The sequence below is a fragment of the Lemur catta genome, chromosome 15 (genome assembly GCF_020740605.2).
Source record: "Lemur catta isolate mLemCat1 chromosome 15, mLemCat1.pri, whole genome shotgun sequence".
Lineage (NCBI taxonomy): Eukaryota > Metazoa > Chordata > Mammalia > Primates > Lemuridae > Lemur > Lemur catta.
In genome coordinates, this window is record NC_059142.1 from 56,468,017 (window position 1) to 56,492,255 (window position 24,239).

General features: G+C 47.9%; 1 protein-coding gene and 1 non-coding gene across 3 annotated transcripts in view; both read right to left on the bottom strand.

Annotated features, from left to right (window-relative positions):
- NPLOC4 (NPL4 homolog, ubiquitin recognition factor) overlaps positions 1–24,239 on the bottom strand; it is a 57,483-nt gene that overhangs the window by 23,743 nt on the left and 9,501 nt on the right. For both annotated transcript variants that reach the window (XM_045569691.1, XM_045569692.1), the window contains exons 4-12: positions 19,421–19,597; positions 16,655–16,703; positions 15,482–15,576; positions 13,550–13,673; positions 12,247–12,426; positions 9,371–9,457; positions 7,372–7,443; positions 6,473–6,599; positions 560–720 (exon numbers count right to left, since the gene is read on the bottom strand). In XM_045569691.1, coding sequence (XP_045425647.1) covers positions 560–720; positions 6,473–6,599; positions 7,372–7,443; positions 9,371–9,457; positions 12,247–12,426; positions 13,550–13,673; positions 15,482–15,576; positions 16,655–16,703; positions 19,421–19,597 — 1,072 coding nt within the window. The remainder of the gene's footprint in view (positions 1–559; positions 721–6,472; positions 6,600–7,371; positions 7,444–9,370; positions 9,458–12,246; positions 12,427–13,549; positions 13,674–15,481; positions 15,577–16,654; positions 16,704–19,420; positions 19,598–24,239) is intronic.
- Positions 1,444–1,505, bottom strand: LOC123621382. Its single transcript, XR_006729110.1, has one exon. It is a non-coding gene; the product is annotated as a U7 small nuclear RNA (small nuclear RNA).

Consider the following 24,239-nt stretch of genomic DNA (forward strand, 5'->3'; position numbering starts at 1 on the left):
GTATGGTATTGGTGCTGGTTTAGGAAAACTGGCCAACGGAACAGAAGGGAGTCCAGAAACACACCCATGATGTATGGACAGGACTGATGGCAGAGTGTATCACAGATGATCAGAGCTAAAGAAGGGGTTTTTCTGGAGTGACAAAGTCAGAGATGCAGGGACTTCACACTTGCAGCCACTTTCTTGCTCCAGATATTTGCAAAATCTCTAAGGTGCATGGGATGGGAGGCCCACATATTTAAGCTGCATGAGGCAGGAGCAAAATTGGAAGCTTATGAAGAACAGACTGCATCTCCCACAGTCTGTTTTGGGGCCAAGTGGACAAGATTTAAGGTGGGCTGTCACCTTACAAAGAGCTCTGCCAGGCTTTCACATGGAAACCATGGAGCACTGCACTCTGGAGAAAGTGAAGAATCAACAGCAGACTGAGTTTCATCAAAACCCAAGTCAGATATGACCCAGCTACTCACTGCGAGGTGGCAGGCAGACAGCCGCCACCCTATGTCCACGACAGGTTCACACTGTTCTCCGAGTAACTCGTTTCTTACTGTATTTTTACCTTATAAAATACATCAGGCACATACTGCTCACTGCTGGACTCCTTGGCGTAGCCGAGCTCAGGGGCGTCCTTGCACGGCAGCAGACACTCGTCGCGGACCAGGGCCATGCACTGGTTGGACACCTGATACCCTTCAAAGTGGACCTGGTTGTCGGGACCACCTGCAAGAGAGAGACCTTCAGAGAGAACCTAACAAAGGTCGCTCAAAACCAGTCCATATTTGTTGCTCTTCACTTCCGACCAACAGAAAAAAAATCTTCAAGAGTGTGTCTTGGTGGAGTTCTACTCAGCCATAAAAAGAAGTGAATTAATGTCTTCTGTAGCAATTTGGATGGAACTGGAGACCATTAGCCTAAGTGATGTGTCACGGGAATGGAAAAACAAATACCACATGTACTCTCTAATAACTTAGAACTAACTGATGGGTATACATGGGCAGAGAGAAAAGTAAACATCATCAGAAATCAAGAAAGAAGAAGAGGAGAGGAGGGGGGGTAAAACCCTACTAACAGGTACAGTGAACACTATTCGGGTAATAGGCACACTTACAGCCCTGACTTAAGCATTATAAAAGCTATCCATGTAACAAAAACATTTGTGCCCCTTAATATTTTGAAATTTAAGATAATAATAAAAAATAGAGTTTGTCTTGGGTACGAATTGAAACAGGTCCAGTGGTCACCCGGCGGGTGGCTGGAGCTCTAGGCCTGGCCACGAGAGTCTGGACTTGCTGCGGCTCCTCACACTCTCCCGGCTTCACAAACAGGGGCCTGACTCTGACGTGCTCCATCAGAATCAGGAAACTGACCACGTGAAACCACCTCTAACATCCACCCTGAAAGCTGTGCCTCATGTCATCAAGCACTTGGGCTCTCGGTTTTCTGGGGGGTCTTCTGGTGAGGAACAGAAAGCCTGCTAGACAAATTCTAAGAAACCTGTAACACTGGGCTCTTGGTTTTTAATAACACCAACGGTGTAAACAATAGACAGAGCCCCATGTTCCAGCAAACTTTTACTCTTAAGTGAATGGAGGGTGAAGCTAAGTAGATAAATTCGTCTGGAGGCAGAAAGAGGAAGCAGGAGCGGATGGCAGAAGAGCAAGACAAACTGTTTTTAATAAAAATACTAGTCAGGCGGGTGCAGTGGCTCACGCCTGTAATCCCAGCACGGTGGGAGGCCGAGGCAGGAGGATCACTTGAGCCCAGGAGTTCAAGACCAGCCTGGACAACACAGCAAGGCCCCATCTCTAGAAACAAATGAAAAATAACGATACTAGTGGCTATGCTGTATACACTGCAGGCTCTACCTCACAGCAACCTCCAAGGGCACCACGTGCAGTCAGTGCCACCAGGCACCAGCCCTGACGGGGAGCAGCATGGACGCCGCCCACGCAGAGCAGCGGGAACTTGTCAGGGCCCAGCTCCTCACCACGCACCCTCCACGGTCTCCATTCTTCACTCCCCCCCAATCTCCACTCCCACAAAGCCTCCAGAAGGACTTCCCACCAGGGACACGGGCAGCTCAAACAGCTGCTGAGGCCATGATCCGGTCAGGGCAAAGCCGGGCGGGGCAGGCTGCAACTCTGGAGAAGCTAAGACAAGACTGGCCGTGCCTCCAGCATCAGGACTGCACCGTGACAACTCCAATCTCACTGTTTTTTATGGCTTTTGAGGAAAAGAAAAAAAACCCTCAATATCTTTATTTCAGCTAGACAAGAACTGAATCACTTACTGACCAAAAAACTGAAATTTAGTCCATATGGCTTTCAAACGTGTATTAGAACCAGAGCTGATGGCCGAACAGTCAGGAAAGGTAAAGGAGGGGACAAGCCAGCCTCCCAGAGGACAGGGCAGGGCCCATGGCTGACTGCAAACTGCTGAGTCAACCTGGCTCCAGAGGCCCAGCTGACTAGTCCGGTACCTTCTCTGGGTCCCTAACTCTAATGCTCGGGACAGGTAGCCAAGCCTGGGCAAAGGACCCTAATACCTCAGCAGCAAACACAGCACCTCACACGTGCAGTGTGCTCAGTGGCATAAACGTCACACCTCGACTGAGTGCAAGGGTTTAAGAAGAGCAGAGGCAAAGGACAGACAGGCGCAGTGGAACCACAGGTGTGCACTTGGCATTGGCTGTTGCTTTGCTTTGGGCATTGTAAACCTGCACTGGCTCTCACACTGAGCATTAAAGTGTGACAGGTCATTAAAGAAAGAAAAATCCAGCCTTTGAGAATGAGAAAAATGGAAAGCAGTATTTTCAAAATTGATGGCTATTAAAAAAAGCAAAATGAGGTGCAGATACCACTGAAGTTACCCTTTGTTTGGGCAACAGGGTCACAGACAGGCTTAGGCCCAAAGACCCTGAGATATTCCTGGGGCTCCAGGCTGCACCCTCACATCCCAGCCACGGAGCTCAGATAGCCTCCTGTTCCAACGGCACAGATGTCGTGGTTTTTCCTGAGGAGGGGGACATCAGGCTAGACACACCTTCCTATTATTAAATAGCTGGAGAATTCAGCCGAAGGCTCCAGCTCTGTCATTTGCTGGCAAGAGAAGCTGAGTAACAGTCAAGGTGAGAGCAAAGGACAGGGCCCAGCCACACCCAGGCTGCTCACCCTCCTCAGCGCTGCCATCAGATGCCATCTCGAGGTGACCATGTGGCCCAGGGTGACCCAGGATTCCACCTGAGCCCCGACCCTGTCCGCTGGCCTCAGGCCTCACCCCGCTAATGGGTCACAGCTACAGGAGGGGGACCCCAAAGTCTGTGTTCCCCCAAACCCAGGACCCTATGTACTCATTAACGTTCCCTCCCGCCCTTCAGGTGCACTGCTCTCAAGTTTGAAGTACATTTCTGGTGTCTGAAACCAGACCGTCAGAAAATAACCTTCACAGCCCACAAGCTGAGTGTGCTCCAAATTATGCACACTCAGAGAAACTAACACTGATGTGGAGCATAAATGCGGGCTTTCAATGCACTGACCTCAGGTTCACCCACGCAAACTGCCACACGCAGTCATGGCTCTCACCTCCCAGAAGTCTCCAACCAGAGACTTTCTGTGTTTAAAGGGGGTGGGGAGAGGATACACAGATTTGGAGGTGAGGGGGCTCCACCTCCCAGCCAGCTCTGCCTGTAGGAGCACCAGGCACCTTGCTCCACAACGGCTTGGCCTCCTGGGAGATGCCTGCACCCTTCTGTCTAAGACGGGACTGCAGCAAGTGCATTCCCAACAGCTCCACGGATCCCCACAAGCCCTGTGACCCAGAGACCCTAGCTCGGGGGGAAAGAGCACACTTTACTTGGAGTTAGAAAACCTGCATCTCAGCGGCATGATTGAAAACACAGGTTAGGATCTGCAGTGCCCTGGGTAACCACACTGCAGTCGCTGCCCCTCTGGACAGGGAGAGGGTGACCACTCAGCATGCGGATACGGAAAACACGCCCACTGCACACCTTACTATAAACTGGGTTGCTGACTGCTTCACGGCTCCAAACTTTTCAGTAAATGCCAATCTTAGAGGCAAAAAATTTCCAAGGATTATCTATATGATGTCCAAACTCTCCACAAGAGGTATGACTCAATAAGTGAAGGTGGCAGCCCCCAAGCTAGAAACCGTCTGTAATTCTAAAAATGTGCCAGTTCTTTTGGCCACGAAATAATTTCCCTTATAAACAGTAATTAAAGGGTTGGGTTGCCATGGGAGCCCATGCAAGCAGAAACCAGCAACTCCCAGTGGGGTGGCAGTTCTGGAAAGCTGAAGAGGTTGCCTCAGTGATGGGGCACCGCCTCGGGCTGCATTCGAAGGTGCCGGGTGCCCTGCCAGGCAAAGGGGGGTCCCACACTACAAAGAGCTGCTCCAAGTCCCGCACGACCATGATGCCCACTACACACTCGTGTCTGCAAACTCCCTGTTTACAGTGCTCTGAGATTAGAATCGGTTCTACTTTATAAATAACCACAAGAACATACATGCACAGTTTTAACACACACTGAATTCTCTAGGGCTGCGATACCGTGTGAGCTGAGGGGAGGGTGCGCCACTCTGCTCGGAGCGGGAGAGCTGCTGAGCACCACAGGACACCCAGCATGGACGGCAGGGCTCGCCAAGCCACCTGCCTCCCAGCCCTCGCACAGCCCCTGCCCACACACAGCACTGACTCATCCCTGTGCTGTCCTCACCATGTGTCAGTCCCCAGGCACTCACATACTAAAATGTACAAATGTTTTTATACATTTCTTTCCTGTCATTTTTCCTTTATGTAGTTAGGCTACTATACTCTGCTCTCCTTTTTAGATTTCCGTGTGTAGGTAGGCTATATTATCTATAAATTTTATTTCTGTATGTCACAAAAGGTTCCAAAAAGGGGAACTGAGTCTGTTGATTTGAGAACTAGCAGCCCAACCTACTGTACCCAGAATATGAGCCTGAATGGGGAGGTGGGTGTCACGTGATACAGAAAACAGAAAGACAATACTTTTCTCCCCTTTCCAAGTGCAGTGCTGGGTTGGCAAAATTCTGAATTCTATAAAATGTCCTTCTTTGCCCCTCCTGGTGCCCAGGGTCCCTGCTCTGACGTCCCCTCTGTTCGCCAGACACTTGCCTGCCCAGCCTGCCCTCACTGAAGGATGCTAGGTACACACAATCACCTGTCTCCTCCAATCCGAGTCTAAACTTCCAACCATTCCCTTAAGAACTTGACCCCAGCAACAATTTAGGAAAATAATTTTGACTTACCTAATTTACATGTGAAATAATTAACAGGCATTACTTTGTAACATAATTAACAATGAAAGATACTTTTGCCTCTCACTCCTCAAAAAGCACATTCATTTCAAAAAGAAGGTACCTGTCAATCTAAATGGATCTTAAGCCAGGGGACACCAAGCTCGAGAGGACGGAGCGCGGTACGAAAGCTCTGGCGGGGTCAAGGCTTTTCTCACAGGGGCTCCCGTGGCAGCGGTGGCTCAACTGGGACAGACTGTGCAACTGGCCAACTACACACCGGGCGGTCTGTGAACTGGTGCTTAGTAAATTGGAGGTGCTTCTACAGAACTAGCAGAAGGACAGTTCCCAAGAATCAACTCGATTATCACCTCTTTGAGGGTAGAAACCAGGTCTTCACAGTATTGGGGCTAGTGCTTATTTTTAAAAACTGACCAAATGGATCATGTTTTTGTGAGCTGGTTCTCCAATTTTTAAAATTCTTATTCCTTTTAAATTATACTATCCTATGTCTGGCTTTTTTGTAAGACAAGATCTCAAATACGTTGTAAAAGATTTGGGCCTAGGCGTGGTAGCTTGCACCTGTAATCGCTTGAGCCCAGGAGTCTGAGGCTGCTGTGAGCTACGGTGATGCCACGGCAACAGAGCAAGACCTTATCTCAAAAAAAAAAAAAATGGTGGCACATTTTTATAGGCCACAATCTTATATTATGTTTTTATGATGTACATAATGTGTAATTTAAAACAATATACATAAAACCACTCACTCACCAGTCACCTCCAAAAAAGCTTTATGGAAATTGTTTCTTAAAATGACAGTCCCATTCATAATATCAAAAAAACCCCAAGTTATGGTAATATTAAATCCCTCTTCTCCTGCACACAGAGACATCAGAGTCATCTCTGGCTACTGGAAAAGGCCAAGGCCTTCCCCTGAGCTCAGATCCAAAAGACCAAGCGCTGACTTGGACTTGTGACAAGAGCACTGAACCTAAGGAAGGCTAAGCTGAGGTCCCAATTCTGGTGTTGGTTTTGTGGTTGACACCGGTTAGTTCAGAATTCTTACCACAAGACAAAAGGAATCCACATCCCATAAGCCCATTAAGAAAATGCACTATAACTAAGTTAAGGATACAAAGCTACCAAAGAAAGGAACTGAAAATATTAACAAAGCAGTAACTGTCCCTGTTTATACCTGTAGCCACTGCAGTAACAAACTTGGATCCAAAATGCCCATCCGGAGAGAGCCGGCAAACGTTGGGGTGCTTGTTCTGGAAGTCCCCTGCAGTGATGCACTCTTCTGAACTAAGGAAGTAAGTGTCCTACAACGAGAGAAGCAGCGTATCAGATTCCACAGCATCGTGTCAAAAGATGCTTCTATGCCTTCTTTAGAATATAAGAACTAAACTCTAATGTCTTTTTTTTTTTTTTTTGAGACAGAGTCTCACTCTGTTGCCCTTGCTAGAGTGCTGTGGCATCAGTCTAGCTCACAACAACCTCAAACTCCTGGGCTCAAGCGATCCTCCTGCCTCAGCCTCCCGAGTAGCTGGGACTACAGGCATGCGCCACCATGCCTGGCTAATTTTTCTATATATTTTTTTAGCTGTTCAGATCATTTCTTTCTATTTTTAGTAGAGACGGGGTCTTGCTCTTGCTCAGGCTGGTCTTGAACTCCTGAGCTCAAATGATCCACCTGCCTCAGCCTCCCAGAGTGCTGGGATTACAGGCGTGAGCCACCGCGCCCAGCCTAAACTATAATGTCTTAAAAGCCACAGCAGGCCACGGTGAAACAAAGACCTGCAATCCCTGCCATTACCAACTCCACCTGAAACCACCCGCAACCAGGAAGGCCAGAAGCATGATGCAAACCACCCCCCACAGGCCAACCTCTGAAAATCACTGGTTTGTAAAGGTGAGGTGGGCTTTTCCTATGACACAGAATAAACAAACCCAGCCTTAATTCATCGATGAGACTGTCTTAAAAAATAATTTGGTCTGAAAACTAGAACAAGCTGTGCAGAGAGACCCTCAGAAAGTGAGTCCACACTGTAACCAAGCCACAGGGCTGAGCCAACACTCCTGTCTCCACCTCACCTTGTTTCGACTGTATCGGACTGTACCCTTTCGGGTATCTTCTGAGACGAGGTCTGTAAATATCCAGCCAACCTTAATAAAAAAGGAAAGTATCTTTTGAAGATCTCCCTAAAACAGATGAATGATTTCTGGCTTCTGCCCGTAAAGCTTAAGAAGAACGTTGCCAGAGACTCCTTCTTACACGCCAACCCAGCCTACGGGAATCGGCTCCTCAGAAGACGCCAAGCCGGGGCTTTCAAACTCTGCTCAGTAGAAACCAGCCACCCTCTCCCTGGTGCTGCTGGGTTGGACACGAGCTTTTCTCAGCACCGTCCCTGTGCCCAGCACCGTGCTGGGTGCAGAAGACACAGTGGTGAATGAGACCAGGGAAAACTGGTGAAAAGGGAACTTACACTCCACGAGGAAGACAGACAGCAACCAATGCTGGGTCTTTACCCCAAGATAATAAACAGGACTCCCCACAAAGAGGCACTTAAAATAAAAGGAGGCAACACAACGGAGACTTCACTCTGCTGCTCCTCAGACCTCCCACGCAGGGCTGGAAACAAGCATCTGAGGTTACCAGGATCTGAACCTCTGTGAGTCCAGTCCTGGGGCTCAGGACAGTGCCTGGCCTCCCCTGCACGTCCCACTGTGACAGCACCTGTGTGTTCTGTGGTCCCTGGACCCACCTCTGCCCATGAACTCCACAGATAGCTACCCTCTTGCATCAGAAGCCAGCGGCAGGCTGCACAAGTGGAGCTGGGGTCCAGGCAGTCTTCACTCCTGTCCTACAGGTGACTGGGGGCTGTCACCCTCCCCAGCACATCCTGACACACAACGCTGCACATCCACCTCCTGCCAGCATGACCGGCCACACTGGGAGACTTGTTGTCTTTAGAAATGCCCAGATGAACAAAAGACCCAAGGAGGATGGCAACAGAGAAAATGAGACTTAAAGGATAAATGCCATTAAGTAGCACTGAAGCCAAGCTAAGTAAGGGCTGAGGTGCTAGTGTTTGGAGCACGGCTGTGAGTACCTTCAAGACCTTCTATTATAAGTACGGTCATTATGTATTTGTTTAAACTCATCTTTTTTTTTGTGGTGGTGGGGGGGCACAGGGTCTCGTTGTCACCGAGGCTGGAGTGCAGTGGTGCTAACGCAGCTCGCTGCTGTCTAGACCTCACGAGCTCAAGTGATCCTCCCACGTCGCCTCCTGAGTAGCTGGAACTACAGGCACGTACCACCATGCCGGCTAATTTTTTATTATTTTTTATAGACATGGGGTCTTGCAATGTTGCCCAGGCTAGTCTCAAACTCCTGGGCTCAGATGATCCTCCCCTGCCTCAGCCTCCCAAAGTGCTGGGATTACAGGCACGAGCCATCGCTCCTGGCCTAAAAACCTATCTTTAACATTCCTGGGAACTTTATCAAAGATGTGAGATAAAACAGATGAACAGAATCAAAGAAAATCCTCCTCCTATCTTCTAACTGTCCCACCAAAGGAGGAGAGCTCCCCAGCTCAGACACCCAAGTTGTAAAAGGAAACTGGATGATTGATGAGGGAAGACCAGAAGCCCCGAGTGTCTGGCACAGAAAACAGCACTGTGAATGGGACTCCAGCCTTGGCCATCCTCGGCCTCCGAGCTGCCTGCAGCAAGAGCGTGGGGGACAGGCAGGGCGAGGCCGGTACCACAGCCCCTCCTGTCTCATTCCTGCCTCTGCTGCTCACCCCCTGCTGCAGTGCTCAAGAGTGTGGCTGGCAGGCTGAGATGCACAGCTCCTGTACTGGGATCATTTTTTTTATGCTCAGGGAAATGTTCTCATTTTACTTTAAGTCAGAGGAACATAAAAGCTATCGGTGCCCAATAAACACGAGCAGAGTTTCAAACCGTGTGGAGCCTGCACCTGACCCTCTGCAGGTTAGGAAGTTGTCCCAGGCAAGCCCTGGCCACTCCCCCACCCGGATGCCCACCAGAGCCAGGGCCCCCCCAGGCTGCCTGGCTGACACCTCAGTACCTTCCTCAGGCCAAGTTTGGCAGCAATTTCATCGACCACTTCAGCTTTTGGATCTTCAAGAAGCTCCAAGCTGTTCTGTGTGCCAATCTGTCAGGAGTCAAAGGGGAAAGCTGGACTTAGAGAAGGCTCAGAACACAGCACCTCCAACCTCCCATTTCCACCTCCGGGGCCACAGGTGCGGGCTGGTCTCCTCCTTGTCAGAAAGGAGAATTACAGCCCCAGATCAAACACAACCCACACCCCTCAGGCTTTTCTCCTTCTCGGGTTGCAACACACTTTTAGTTGCAAATCCAAGAGAACCTGAAGGTGCAGTACCCAGGCTGCTGTGCGTCACAGGGTTCTACATCAGCTGTGTTCAGGACTGAGGAGGGCTTTCTACACTCGGTCTGCTTCTTTGTGTTACAGATTCCTTCACTGGGGAATGAAGTCATTTTCAAACTTCCTTGGATAAGTAGTTTCACTCCAAATAGGTCTGGCTAGATTAGGCAAGATTGAAGCTGTAAGGTAGTATCTGTTCCCAGGAGACAGCCTTGCAAGATTCCCATGCTGCTCCTGCTCGGCCAAGATACCAAGTCAGAGAGAGAGTGTGAACTCCACAGAGAGAGCAATGAACACACACCCTAAGCAGATGAAAGGCATCTAAACTCAGGGACGTGCTTGCCAGGAGGCAAGGCGCCCAACTCGGGCAGCTGACAGGCTCCGGCAATGACTGGCTCACATGGAACCTGCACCACCCACAGGACATCACTTCCTGGAGGGGACAATCTTTGCTGACATCTTTAATCTTCACTTATATGCAACTCGTGGGTCATTGATAATAAGTATCGTTCCAAACAGAAACCCCGGCCATAAGCATAGGCAAGGTGAAGGTAACCTCAAACTGAGTTACATTAATTGGGTAGGTACATCCTCGTAAATTAGTCAAAATCTGGCAAAACAACACAGAGCTTTACGTTTGCTGGGTATTACCCAGATGGAGATCACTGTACCTCCAGGGCACAGGTCAAGTCACAAACTCAGGACAAATCTAAGGAAATGGACTTGTTTAATGACATGTGGCAGCGTGGGCTCAACTTCTAATGAGCTGGAGGTGATTAGAGGTCAACTGTTCCAACCTCCAGGATCCTCAAATCGGGAGCCCTGATGCTGCTGTAAGTAGCATTGACACAAGAGGTTTCTGTGCCAAGTTTTTAAAAAATTATACTTAGAACTGTTAAACTCTCCATGAAAGAGACCCTCTCTCTACAAAACTAAAATTAAACATTGTGTGTTTCCAAAAAGAGCATCCTGATCCCAGAGCACTTAAGTGCCCTAGGGTCAGAGAATCCAGACCCCTCCAGCAGAGCCTCTACTGCCTTCTAATGTCCCTTTTTAAATGAAATGTCACAAAAGGACTGAAACACTGTGTCTATGGCACTGCACAAATACCAAAATGTCAAAGGGATGTAAACTACCCTTAAAATCTGTGTAAATGCAGCCGGCCAGGAAGGACACGCATTCGTGCAGGACCCACAGACAAACCCGCTGAGCCACCGGGACCACCCACGGCCTGCAGGCCAGACCCTGCTGGGCAGCCTGGAGACGCCCCCACCCCCAGGGAGGCTGTGGACATGGCAGGCCAGCCACAGAGCAGCCTCCAGAACACAATGAGAGGTGGAAGAAAGTACAAGTAGCACGGGACACACACAACAACATGAAGAGGGGAAAGCATGAATCTGTGCGTGTGTGTGCGGGGCCTGCGTACGTTACAATCAAACTTTGTAAGTCAAACCAAGAAGTTCTAAAACGTGGGGCTGCTGCAGAGGAGAGCAGGGCACAGGGTGAAGGGGGACAAATACACCTGGTTTGCCAAGCTGACTCTGGAACTATGCAAATTTCTTTTCTTCTCCAACTTTGTAAATAAAAAATGTCTAACATATAGCAAAGGATGAAGAATTTTTCAGCAAGCACCACCTCGATTCAGCCTGAACATTTACTACGCTCTGTCTGTCCCTCTAGTCACCTGTCAACCCATCTTATTTTTCTGTTAGATTCCAAAGTAAAGTGCAGACATAAGTACACTTCCCCCAAATAGTTCACCATACGTATCATTAACTATTAGAACTCAATAGTTGTTACATAGAGTTTTTGCCTTTGTAGTAAAATTTATATTATGAAATATACCATATAAATATTTTATATAATTACAAAGCAAATTAAAATTTATATATTTATACACACAAAGCCCCCAATTCCTAAAAACCAAGAACAAAATGTGTCACTGGTTGGTGGCATAATCACAGAGAGGCTCTTGCAGCGGTGATTGTACATACGCCCCCAGTGGGACAAACCCCAAGGACCCTTCTCCCCACCCCACCAAAAAAATCTCAAACTGTTTTCCATCCTACTTTGGTGGTCACTCTAGACTGCAGCGTGTGGCATGTGAGGAGTACACGAGTAGTGCTGCAGCACTCTGACAACAAGCTGCCTAGGACAGTGACTGTCACGTGGGTAGAAGAGGCACAGAACGACAGAGAAGACCTGAAGGAGGCAACGCTGGACACTACTAAGGTAAGTGGCACACCTAGGACACAGATGGCAGATGAGATAAAAATACTGCATCGTATTTGTTCAAATTACTTAGGTTGATAAATGTGCTAGTTATGTAAGAGAATATCCTTACTCTTAGGAAATACACACTGAAGCACTTAGGGGCCATGATCCTACTCTCCAATAATTTCAGAAAGTAAATAGTGTGTGCGTCTGTGTGTGTGTATGTGTAGGAAGGGGCAGACAGGCAGAGAGTGCACAGTGACAGCACACACAACGAAAGACGCAATCTGAAAAGGACATCAGACAGACAGACGTCCATCAGCTGTGAACCCTGCCATGGTTACCTGAGGTGGTTCATAAATTGCAGCCACTTCCGCCCTGATGCCGAGGGGGATGTCTTTGTGCTCCGTGTACCGACCATACAAGTACCCAAAATGCTGGTTCCCTGTCTTTCTCCAGAAGTCAAGGAAGCGGTCAGCTACAGTGTGATTCTCAAACATGATATTGTCCACATGCCTGTATTTCTGTAGAGTTAACAACAGTGAGGTAAATAAAACATCAAAACAAATCATTTAAGAGGCCAGGTGCAGTGGCTCATGCCTATAATCCCAGCATTTTGGGAGACCGAAGTGGGAGGATGGCTTGACTCCAGGAGTTTGAGACCAGCCTGGGCAACATAGTGAGACCCCATCTCTACAAAAATAAATAAATAAATAATAAACATTTATTTTTCTAGTATAAATTACTCATAAATATTTCACCTTTTACCTAGTTCTTTAAAAAACAAACCAACCGGCTGTTTTGATGGTAGTGGATTATCAGAACTTATTAACATTAGTGTCACTAAAGTTGGCATACAACCCCTCCATTGCTAAATTTGACTGGCTTTTAAAAAAAATTTTTTTAAATAAAAAAAAAGAAGCCAACAAAAAACAAAACTGAAGTTTTAAAAACACGCTTTAACCTTCAGACCACTTCAGAGTCCAGGGGGATCGGGGAGAGTGGAGATGGGTTTCAACAATCAAGAAAGTGAAATTAATCTGTGATTTAACCTAAAATGCAGGTTTTCACGATCTCTAGAGCAAAAACTAAAGTAGTTTTCAGGAAGAACAAAGGCAGGGAGGGAGGGAGGGAGGCTGGTTTCCGTAATAGTCACAGAGGACACGGTGCTAAGGAGCTGGGCCGGGGCAGGCGGTGGCGCGGCACGGCCCGCCCTGGGCTCAGCAACGAGAGCAGCCCAGGCCGGGCGTCGTCTCCTTCCAGAGCCAGCTCTTTCCTAACCGGCCTGGGCAGGTACCAGGGCTGGTCCCAGGAGGGCTCTGTCACCAACCTCCAGATACAGATTCTTAGAGGCAAGGCCACAACCACCACTCAATTTAAATATTCACCAAGACTGTTCTCCAGAGGAGCTGGCAGAAGAGAGAACTGAAGGCTCCACTCTACACCTAGAGCTAGAAATCTGAAAACTTTTGTCTTCAGTGTATGACCTCCACAAAAGGGTCAACTGATCAATCAAAAACTTCCTGAGAATCTGCCATGTATAGCACACTCTGCAAGTCACAGTTTCTCTCCAAGGAGGGGCTCTTCTGGAAATTTCCATTTCTCAGCCATGAAAACAAACCTTGCTGGACACAGGGAACATCTCACCTGTCTGTTCAGCGTGATGGCACTCGGCTGGCACTTAGTACAGATGCCATTAGGCCACGGAAGGTGTCCCTCGCACCCTGATTTAATCTTGCAACTGATGTTCTCCAAGGCAACAAATTTTCCCCTGAATAAGAAGAGAGGCAGCTTAATTAAACATCACAATGGTGGAAAGTTTAGCAAAAGGCTGGAAATAACGTGTTAAATATCTCACACCTCTTGAACATCATTCTAGGGAGCTCAGCGTGCGGTAGGCAACGGCAGGAAAATGTGCTAGAAATTGTTCTAACATAAGTTCTACCCACAGTTCTAGCACCTTTGAAATTCTGGCTTTTGTCCCATACATATAAGACTACAGAAACACACAACTACTTTCCTGCAAAAGTACAGTTTTATTTTCAGCACCTATTACTAACATCCTCAGGTTTTCAAGAACGCTATGGAGTACCTACTGATCTAACCTGTACACTGAGAGGAAACGAGGCTCTCGTAAGTTCCATTAATTTATCAGCAACTTTTAGATTATTAGCCCAGTACTTTTATAAAAAGTACTTTACCTTTGTAAAAAAAAATTATTCTCAGTGACTTGAGCGTTAAAAAAAAATTGTTAGAAGACAGTCAATGAGAGTGTCTTGGACCCCACTCTGAACGTCGGGGGAATCTGCACACGTGACTTCAGCTTCCTCACTCACAAAATAGTCCAATAATTCCAATCTCTTTTCTTTTTTTCTAGCTTTACTGAAGTATAAGTCACAAGTATTAATAAAAAAAACTGTATATATTTAAGGTGTACGTTATATTTTCCTTTTCAAATAAAAATTTTATCTATTTATGGTGTACAAGCTGATGTTCTGCAATACGCACACATTGTGGAATGGCTAAACTGAGCTAAGTGACATATGCACCGCCCCACATACGCATCATTTTCTGCGGCGAGCCATCTTTAGTGTCATGGTATCGAGGAAGCAGCAGCTGTCACCTAGTCTGCGTGTTAATGGCATCTACAAACAAGCCCGCAGGAGACTGTTTCCTGACCTGGACTGACAAAGGGCTGACCAAATCTCTTTCACCACAATCAATCTCCACTCGCTCCTTAGCCCAGAAAGTTCCATAGCTTTCCCGCCTGACAGGCAAGAGTAGATTTCTGGTGGCTTCTTTCTCCTGGTCTAACATTTTTAAAAAGACATTTTAGGATGTCAGCGGATTGTCAGAGAGAAGCTATCATCAGGCGGATCTGACATTCCTCACAAAATGCTGCTGACTTGTGTTCTGCCACCATCTCCTCTTTCCGCACTGACAGGATTTATAAAACAATGGCTGAAGTCTGTTGCTTTCTCGAAAGGTGGACTGAGAGCCAACAGGAGGTAGTACAGACCAGTACTGCATACGAGTGAGAGAAACCGAAATGCTCTCAGTTCACCCTTTCTGGCCCCTGCCACTGCCACCGCCTGCATGAGCGAGTGACACGAAGCCTGTGCACAGAGCCCATCCGGCTGTGGGCCACAGCTGCGGCAGCACCAGGAGCGCAAGCTACGACTGTGCTGCGGCTGCAGCCCCTGCTATGACCGAAATCAGGGGCTCCAGGGAAGGGCGGACGGGGCTGTGATAGCTGGGCTGCGATGCTCTGTTTCTCAAACAGCAGAGGATGCACTGAGACTCCAGCACACAACAGGCCACCGTCACGTACGCTGACTTGCCAGGGGAGTGTGTGGGGAAGGCCAGCAGGCTGAGGCTCTGAGCACGGTGGACGTGCAGCAGGGCGCCGTCACTGTCCACAACTACCTGTCTCTCCAATCAGGGCAGATTCACGCACTCAGTGCTGTGCCTCCCCTCTGATCTTCGCTCTTCTCATTCACGTGTGCACTGCAAGAAACAACAACCGCCAGACACACAGAAAGCAATCTGTGCATGCCAAAGCTACAGCCAGCTGCTTACTTGTCGGCCCCTCCGGTCAGCTTGCGGATGTAGGCGTGGAAGGACATGTGCTTCACAGGAGGCTCGAGATGGTTCAGGTAGTCTTCATCAAATGGCTGCCAAAACACACACAGCGGGTACAGTCACACACCTGCCAGGGTGCGTGTAGCATGGAGGTCCCACTGTGTACAGGGAGAGACCAGACAGCTAGGTCTCAACGAGTCAGGGCCCACCGGGGAAAACGGGTGCTGGGGCCTCATTGATCACTCCAGGTCAGAACCAAACGTCTGTCTGCGTACCACATACCATTTCAAGACATGAATCTCTACTAAATGCAAAACACTCTGAGTCAAATACGTTTCAGGAAAATTTTACAAAAACAAATGCCACGAGATGAAGCAGGAGGAGCCTCCTGAAGAAAACCAAGTTGGCTCTGCTGCCATCAGTTCAGCACTGGCCAGGAAGCACTGTCGTGGCCATTCTCAGTCTCACCAGGACAAATCAGCACGGAGACCTGAGACTCAAGGCAAAGTAAATCACAACAGGGACAAGCATGAAAACTGACAAGCCCAGCTTTATGTCAGATGTTAAAAGGATTGTCCAGGGAGCCACTGTAAATGCTGCCCCTTTGTCACAGCCACACGAGTGCTTTAACCATTCATAATCCAGCAGAAGGTCACTGCCATAAATACAGGCTGGTCCTCCTGGCGCAACTGGCACCAGTGGGAACACAAGGCCCAGGGCAATAAATAGATGAGTTTTGTTTTTTTCTTTCTTTTTTTATTTGAGACCGCTCTGTTGTCCAGGCTGGAGTGCAGTCGTGTCATCACAGCTCACTGGGACCTCAAACTCCTGTGCTCAAGCGATCCTGCTGTCTCAGCCTCCCAAGTAGCTGGGACTATAGGAACCACCACCACGCCTGGCTAATTTTTTATTCTTGGTAGAGACGGGGTCTCACTGTTGCTCAGGCTGATCTCTAACTTCTGGGCTCAGGTGATCCTCCCACCTCGGCCTCCCAGAGTGCTGGGATTACAGGCGTGAGCCACGGCACCTGGCCAAATAGATGAGTTCTTTTGACCACCACAACCGAGTGTGGGGACTCAGAGAAAGTACCTAGACAGCTCTGCTGTCAGCAGCCTACCACATCAGCCCCCACCACACTGGCCCCAGGACTGACTCCACAAAGACACTCACCTCTAGCGGGACACAGTGCACACATTTCCCCAAAGGGCCATGGCGGCATCTGAGAAGAGCACAAGGCAAAAGAAACACACAGTGCTAAGCAGGTCTGTTTCTCTGTTGCTGCCTCCCAACATTTTTAATATTTAAAACATACATATATCATACTGGCTGGGCATGGCGGCTGACGCCTGCAATCCCGGCACTCTGGGAGGCCTAGGCAGGAGGATCTCAAAGTCAGGAGTTCAGAGACCAGCTTGAGCAAGAGCGAGACCCTGTCTCTACTAAAAATAGAAAATTTAGCCAGGTGTGGTGGCACCTGTAGTCCCAGCCACTCAGGAGGCTACAGCAGGAGATTGCTTGAGCCCAGGAGCTTGAGGTGGCAGTGTGCTACGATGACACCACTGTACTCTACCCAGGTGACAGAGCAAGACTCTATCTCAAAAGGGAAACAAAAACAAAAACATACATCATACTTTAATAAAGTGTTTCCCTACCCATGTGGAATTATTTTAGATGGTTAAGGATGAACTTTTCTTTTTTTTAAAGAGACAGGGATCTCACTGTGTCGCCCAGGTTGGAGTACAGTGGTTGTTCACAGACACGATCACGGCTCACCACAGCCCTAACTTCTAGGCACAAATGATTCCCCTGCCTCAGTTTCCCAAGTAGCTGGGACAACAGGTGTGCACCACCACGCCCAGCAGTTTAGTATTTTGATGTATATTAGAAAAAACTGATCAACACATCAAATCTGCAATGTATATTAAAATGACACTAAAAAACGTGACTAAACTCACAGTCAATTTAAATAAAAGTTTTAAGTAAATAATGAGAAAGCTAGCATGTGGACATGGCAAAAGCCCTGAGAGTAGTGCAAAAATAACCCAAGTTTAGAAAACTCCTACTTCATGTCCATTATTTTTGTTTTTGTTTTCTGAGACAGAGTCTCGCTCTGTCACCTGGGCTGGAGTGCAGTGGTGTCATCATAGCTCACAGCAACCTCAAACTCCTGGGCTCAAGTGATCCTACATGCCTCAGCCTCCCGAGTAGCTGGGACAACAGATGTACGCCACCACATCCACATAATTTTTCTATTTTTTGCAGAGACAGGGTCTCTCCATGTTGCTCAGGCTGGTCTCAACTCCTGGCCTCAAGCGATCCTCCCACCTTGGCCTCCCAAAGTTCTGGGATTACAGGCATGAGTCACCACACCTGGCCCTTCATGTGCATTTTGGGAAAAAACATAAAGGATATTTATCTCCATGGATTTCAGACATTTTCAGCCACAGAAACCTTGGGAGTTCAACATGCACAATATAAAAGAGGAATGTGCTTAGTTTACGAGGATGCTGGAGGGGTTGGTCAGAAAACCAAGCTGCAGTCCCTCTGGGGCTCAATCAGATCCCCTTCTAAATGGGGTCAGAATTCTTAAACGCATATGAGTTCTACATCAGAACAGAGATGGCCTCTGTATCTCCCAGTTGTCAGGCTCTAACCGATGCTAGGTCAGAATTAACACACATCGGCACGCGTGCACACACACGCTCTAGAAGGCTGCTAATGAAGCAACAAAGACACAGATCATATGAGAGAGCCTGCTCGGGGTCCCTGGGAGGAAAAGCAAATGGAAGAGGAGTGCTGGCTAATGGCTATGGCCACGAAGTGGCTGCATGCCAACTGCAGCTGAGCACCATTTGTAGCTCTTTAATCTAAGACATAAAAGTTGCTAATGCAGCATTTGGAATCCCAATATCTCATTGTCAGCACCCTGTCACATTTCCAAAGTGATCCATTTAACAAAAAGACTCCATTGCAGAGTCAAACAACCTTAGCTCAGATAATTTCACATCACTGAGTATAAACTCAGATGTTCGTAACTGATTTCTTTAATAAGAATCGCCAAAAATCTAAAATAAACAAATGTACACACGCATAAGCATTTCATATAACACTAGGTGGGAGGTGGACAGTCAAAGGAGCAGCATCTCCTGCACAGGAAATGCTCGCTAAAGGGATAGAAAGAACATCCTAGTGTATCATATCAAAAATTATTCTGCTGTTATTTTTTTTTCTTTGAGACAGGTTCTCACTCTGTCGCCCAGGTTGGAGTGCAGTAGCATGACCACAGGTCACTTCAACCTCCAACTCCTAGGCTCAAGCAATCCTCCTGACTCAACCTCCCAAGCAGCTGAGACTACAGGTGTGTGCCTACACATCTGGCTAATTTTTTAATTTTTTTAGAGATGGAGTCTTACTATATTGCCCAGGCTGGTCTCGAACTCCTGGCCTCAAGCAATCCTCCTGCCTGAGCCTCCCAAAGTGCTGGGATTACAGATGTGAGCCACCATGCCCAGACTCTACTGTTACCAAATAAGAAAATCCAAATACACCCCTCGAACTGGCAGACATCCAATCATCACCCCTTCAACTGCCCCCCTTGCTACCATGTTCTAAAGCCCCCTCTGCCAAGGGAAATCGGCATGTCCAACCACAGCAAGACTTGGTTTAAGGCCCCTACCTCCTCCCAGATACCTTTCAAATTTCTTAGTATGCAAACACTTTAAAACTTTTTATGTGGAACATATTTTAAGAATCACCCTGATAAAAAATAAACAAGATAACTTCAAGTGAATTTTAATCTGAAAATAGATGGGCAAACTCAAAACTTACATTTCTTCATCAGATACGTACTAAAACAGGACATGTTACAAATGTGTCCCCATTTTCACCCATTAGGACCACCACAAGCAGGACCACGGAACCCCACAGGGCACTTACAGCTGAGGGTCTCGGCTTCTATAAATCTTCCCGTCCTGCTTGCTGAGGTACTGATCGATCTCATCTTCCACCACATTGGGAGCACCAAAGGCCTTGAACCCCTGTGGGGCTGACGTTTCCATTTCGGATGAGGGCCCAGCAAGGCTCGAGGGAAACAGGAACAACAAATCGCCATGCCTGTTCAAACGACAAACACAAGTTCTTGCCTTCCTTCATAACCTGAGCCACACGGAAGATCACCTTGGATACCTGCATTTTGACATCTGCAGAGAGCAAACAGCACCTTCCTGAAGACCAAAGAATGAGGTTTCTAATATTAAGAGACCAGAACTTTCTTCTAACATCTCTCATACATTTCTTGGCATCATAAAGATCAGCAGCAGGCCCTTTGTAATTTAATTTCTATTACAATTTTATTTTAAAATCTGTGAAACACATCCACACATCTGTCTGATTTTGCATGACTGTACCTACTGGTGCTCGGGCCATCCCTCCTCCCACACACTCTCCGCTTGGCTCTCGCGTCCCCCGTCCTCCTTTGCCCCTAGTCAGCTCCCCATTCATCTACCCAGTGTGTGTCTTTCCTCCTCTGCGTTCACACACACACAAACACACACAGACATACACAGAGGCTGCTTCAGCTCTTCAAAAATGGGATCATCAGAGACTACTTTCTTCCTCCAACAACTCCTCATAAAATCCTTCAAATGTAATAGGTCCCTATCCCACTGCTACTCCTAATGGCACATCTTCTCCCATGAGGCTGTCGCATCTTTCCTTTGGCCACTCCCACACTGAGGGGTTTATCTGCTGCCACCTGTTTCTCCACCGTGAACGTGTCACAAGCACCCCCACACAGACACCCGTGCAGTTTCCCTCCTGCAGGGCAATTCCCAGGAGTGGCCCTATCACACCCAGGGTTTTGTTTCAGAAGCTGCTGACATGCTGCTTTCCAAATAGGCTGCCCCAAGTCACAGTTCCAATGGGAATATTTGGTTTTCCATCACTTCCAACATAAATCCTGTTCTGCCCTTGATCAGACTCACACTTCAACTTGCTGCTGGGCTTGACTGGCAAACTGTTGTCACCTTAAACAAGTATCCACTCATGAGTAGTGCACAGAAGTCCCCTGGGGTCCCTCGTGACCAGAGACAGCTCACAACACTAAACCCAAGAGCAGTCTGGGAGGACAGGCGGCAGCACACCATTTGGTAAATGTTTGAGTGCTGCCTTCAACGTACACACAGGGAAGAGAGACTGGGAGAACAGCCTACCCCAGCACTAAACCAGCAAACTACGAGAAGAGCAGGGGCCGAAAGTACAAACACTGCTAGGACACACAGGCATTAGAGACCTGGTTGTAGCTCTTCAATAGATTTGTTCTCTCCTCTTTTTTCTTCCACAATCTAGGGGTGGTAAAATTGCCAAATTGCAATCAGAGACTTCTGTTTCTAGCAGTGGATTAGATATTCATAAACACCCTCCAGTTATAAAAAACTTGGCTCAACACTAGATCAATTTTAACAAATATACTCTAAAATAGATTGCTGAGTTCTAAAGAAAGTAAAGGAAATCCCCAGGGGTCCAAAAAAAGCCAGCAGTACCGTCAGACAAGAACAGCAGGGGAAAGGGAGCACAGAGCTGCCCTCTGGGCCAAGGTCACTCCCAGGAGCTCACTCAGAGCTTTGGGCTTCGTCATTCACTGGGCACCTCCCTGCCCAAAGTGGTCTGCTGAACCCCAAACTCCCACACAAAACCAGATGACGAAGGGTGTCTGCACAGCTCCGAACAATCCACCAGCTGAAAACAGGAACCAAGGAGGAATCCCATCTGCCTCTATCCACTACGTGGTAAAAGAAAAGCAAAGTCACTGCTGAGATTGCAACAAACGGCCTGCCCTGCAGCGTCCGGGGCTGGAGCTGAGGGTGCTGCCTGGTTCACAGACACCACCTGCAGGGCCTGGGTTCACAGCGCCCCCTTGTGCCAACAGAAGCAAACGCAAACTCTGCAGAAAGGCCATGAGATCCAGGTCCTTCGCCCTTCAGGAGTTCCCAAGACCAAGTTTGGTCAAACAGAATTTCTTTTAACAAAAACCAAAAAAACTAAATGGACAAGAAAAACAAGCCAACAAGCAAGGGTGGGCAGAGACGACAAACAGAGGCAGACTGCCAAGAGCTCGCAACCTCTATGTGGAATGCTAAATGCACAATGGAATGGAAAGAGTGTGAGTGACAGAGGTAGAACCCCAACAGCCACGAGACACGCAGCTGTGTCTGATGGGCCAGAGACAGGAGAACCCCACCGACCTGGTGGCCTTCACTGGAGGCCCGGCAGGCCAGCGAGAACAGAGCAGAAACCAGGAGCCAAGCAACGTGGCCCCTGTGAGTGCTTAAAAGCAACAGCTAAATTTGAAAAGAAATCAAAGAATATTTCAAAGTGAAAAACGAGGCCGGGCGCGGTGGCTCACGCCTGTAATCCTAGCTCTGGGAGGCCGAGGCGGGTGGATCGCTCGAGGTCAGGAGTTCGAGACCAGCCTGAGCAAGAGTGAGACCCCGTCTCTACTAAAAATAGAAAGAAATTATCTGGCCAACTAAAAATATATATATACAAAAAAATTAGCCGGGCATGGTGGCTCATGCCTGTAGTCCCAGCTACTTGGGAGGCTGAGGCAGTAGGATTGCTTAAGCCCAGGAGTCTGAGGTTGCTGTGAGCTAGGCTGATGCCACGGCACTCACTCTAGCCCGGGCAACAAAGTGAGACTCTGCCTCAAAAAAAAAAAAAAAAAAAAAGAAAAACGTAGGTTGGGCACGGTGGCTCACACCTGTAATCCCAGCACTCTGAGAGGCAGAGGCAGGAGGATCACTTGAGGCCAGGAGTTCAAAGCTGCAGTGGCTATGACAGAGTGAGACCCTATCTCTTAAGGAAAAAAAAAAGGTGAAAAATATAACCATTGAAATAAGAGAGTTGGGGAAAAACACTTAAAGAGATAACGGCCAAGAATGTTCCAGCCCTTTTGGGAGAGGGGCTGTGCTGAGCGCTGGGGTGAGGGCAGCCTGAGCAGGCAAGACGCAGCGTGGGGAGCGGGCCCAGGCCAGGGCAGGGCTGGGGGTGGCAAGAGAGGTCAGGAAGCAGCATCCACAGCCTCCAAGCCCGCCCAGACACCCTGGGGGGTGCTTACTCTGAGATGGCTGTGTGCGTGATGGGGTGAGCCAGCAAGTAAGCAGAGGACAACCCAATTCTATCACCCCTGTGTCCCTAAGAACCAGGAGACCCACCAAGATGTGACAGATTAGAGGTTAAATAAAACCTCCATGTTCTGAATGAGAATTGGAAATACCAGCATGAACTTGAGTTCTTTAACTTCAAAAATAGTGCCATTATTACCTAGACCGGTCCCCTGAAAGGCCTGGGGTCAATGACCAGCCCAGTGAAAATGAGCACCCCACCTTTTCTACATAAACCATACTTCTTGGGAACCAAATCATAGATGAGAGGAAGTGTCTCTTAAAAGTGTCCCAGCTAAGAAATGAAAACTCAGTAAGAGAAGTCAAATACCACCATTCTGTAATCCCCCAACCAACCAATCAGCCTGGGCGCAAAGCATCAAGGTGAAAGCCAGACACCCTGGACCTCCTCACAAAAGCGCACACTGAGTCTGTCAGTCCTCTGCATGCAGCTCCCGGCCAGCAGGACACCCAGGACACGAGGGTCACGCCGAATCGCACCAACAATGTGAAATCAGCAGAACCAAGAGGTACGTACAGCAGACATATTTTAAGAAAAGGAAAGAGTGGAAGGGGAACCTGAAGACCAGGACGTGTACAACACGCAAATTTTCTTAAAAAGCAAGACAAAGCCAGGCACGATGGCTGGTGCCTGTGGTCCCAGCTACTTGGGAGGCTGAGGTAGGAGGATCACCTGAGGCCAGGAGATCAAGACCAGCCTGGGCGACATAGTGAGATTTCGTCTCCAAAAAAATACTAATAAAAGAAGAAGAAAAAAGAGAAAGACCAAACCACAGTGCCTAGGGACAGACACTTAGGCAATGAAAGAATAAAGAAATTCCAACATGTGATTACCACAGAAGCCAGAACATTTAGGGAGAAGCCTCTGGGTACCAGCGACTCACTACACCTCCACCTGGGTGGTGCTTGCAATGGGGGCACGTTAGGATCACCCGTCAAGACACTGTTCTCTGAGGCTTTCAGTGTGTGTTTTATTTAGCAATAATAAAATGGGGAGGGGAAAAAGACCAAGCAATGGGAGAAGGAAGGTGGACAAGAGCACAGGGACACAGGCCTGGCCACGCACTAAGAACCCCTTGAGTGTGCTGGGGCCACAGGTGTGAACTCAGTTACTCTGCTTACTTTTACATATGTTTAAACATTGCATATTTACAAGTTTTTTTAAAATGACAAGCCAGATTTGAAAAGGAACCAAATATAATACTCAAAAGCGAAAAAACGTAATTCTTGAAATAATAAAGAGAATGGAGGAAAGGTAATATTTAAAGAGATAATGGCCAAGAATTTTCCAGAAGCGACATGCAGATCTGCAGTTCGGAATCTGCAGACACAGAAGTCACAATTTACATCAAGTAGGATTAAACAAACAGACCACAAATCCACACCTGGACGAATCAAACAGAAAACGTAGGGCCCCAAGACAAACAAAAGACCTTAAAAGCAGCCAGACGAGGTAAAAAACATTACCTACAAAGGAACAACAATTAGAACTGCAGCGGACTGCGGCACAGTGACAATGGAAGCCAGAAGGCAGTGGAACAGATTTCAGGAGCACTCAAAGAAGCAACTATCAC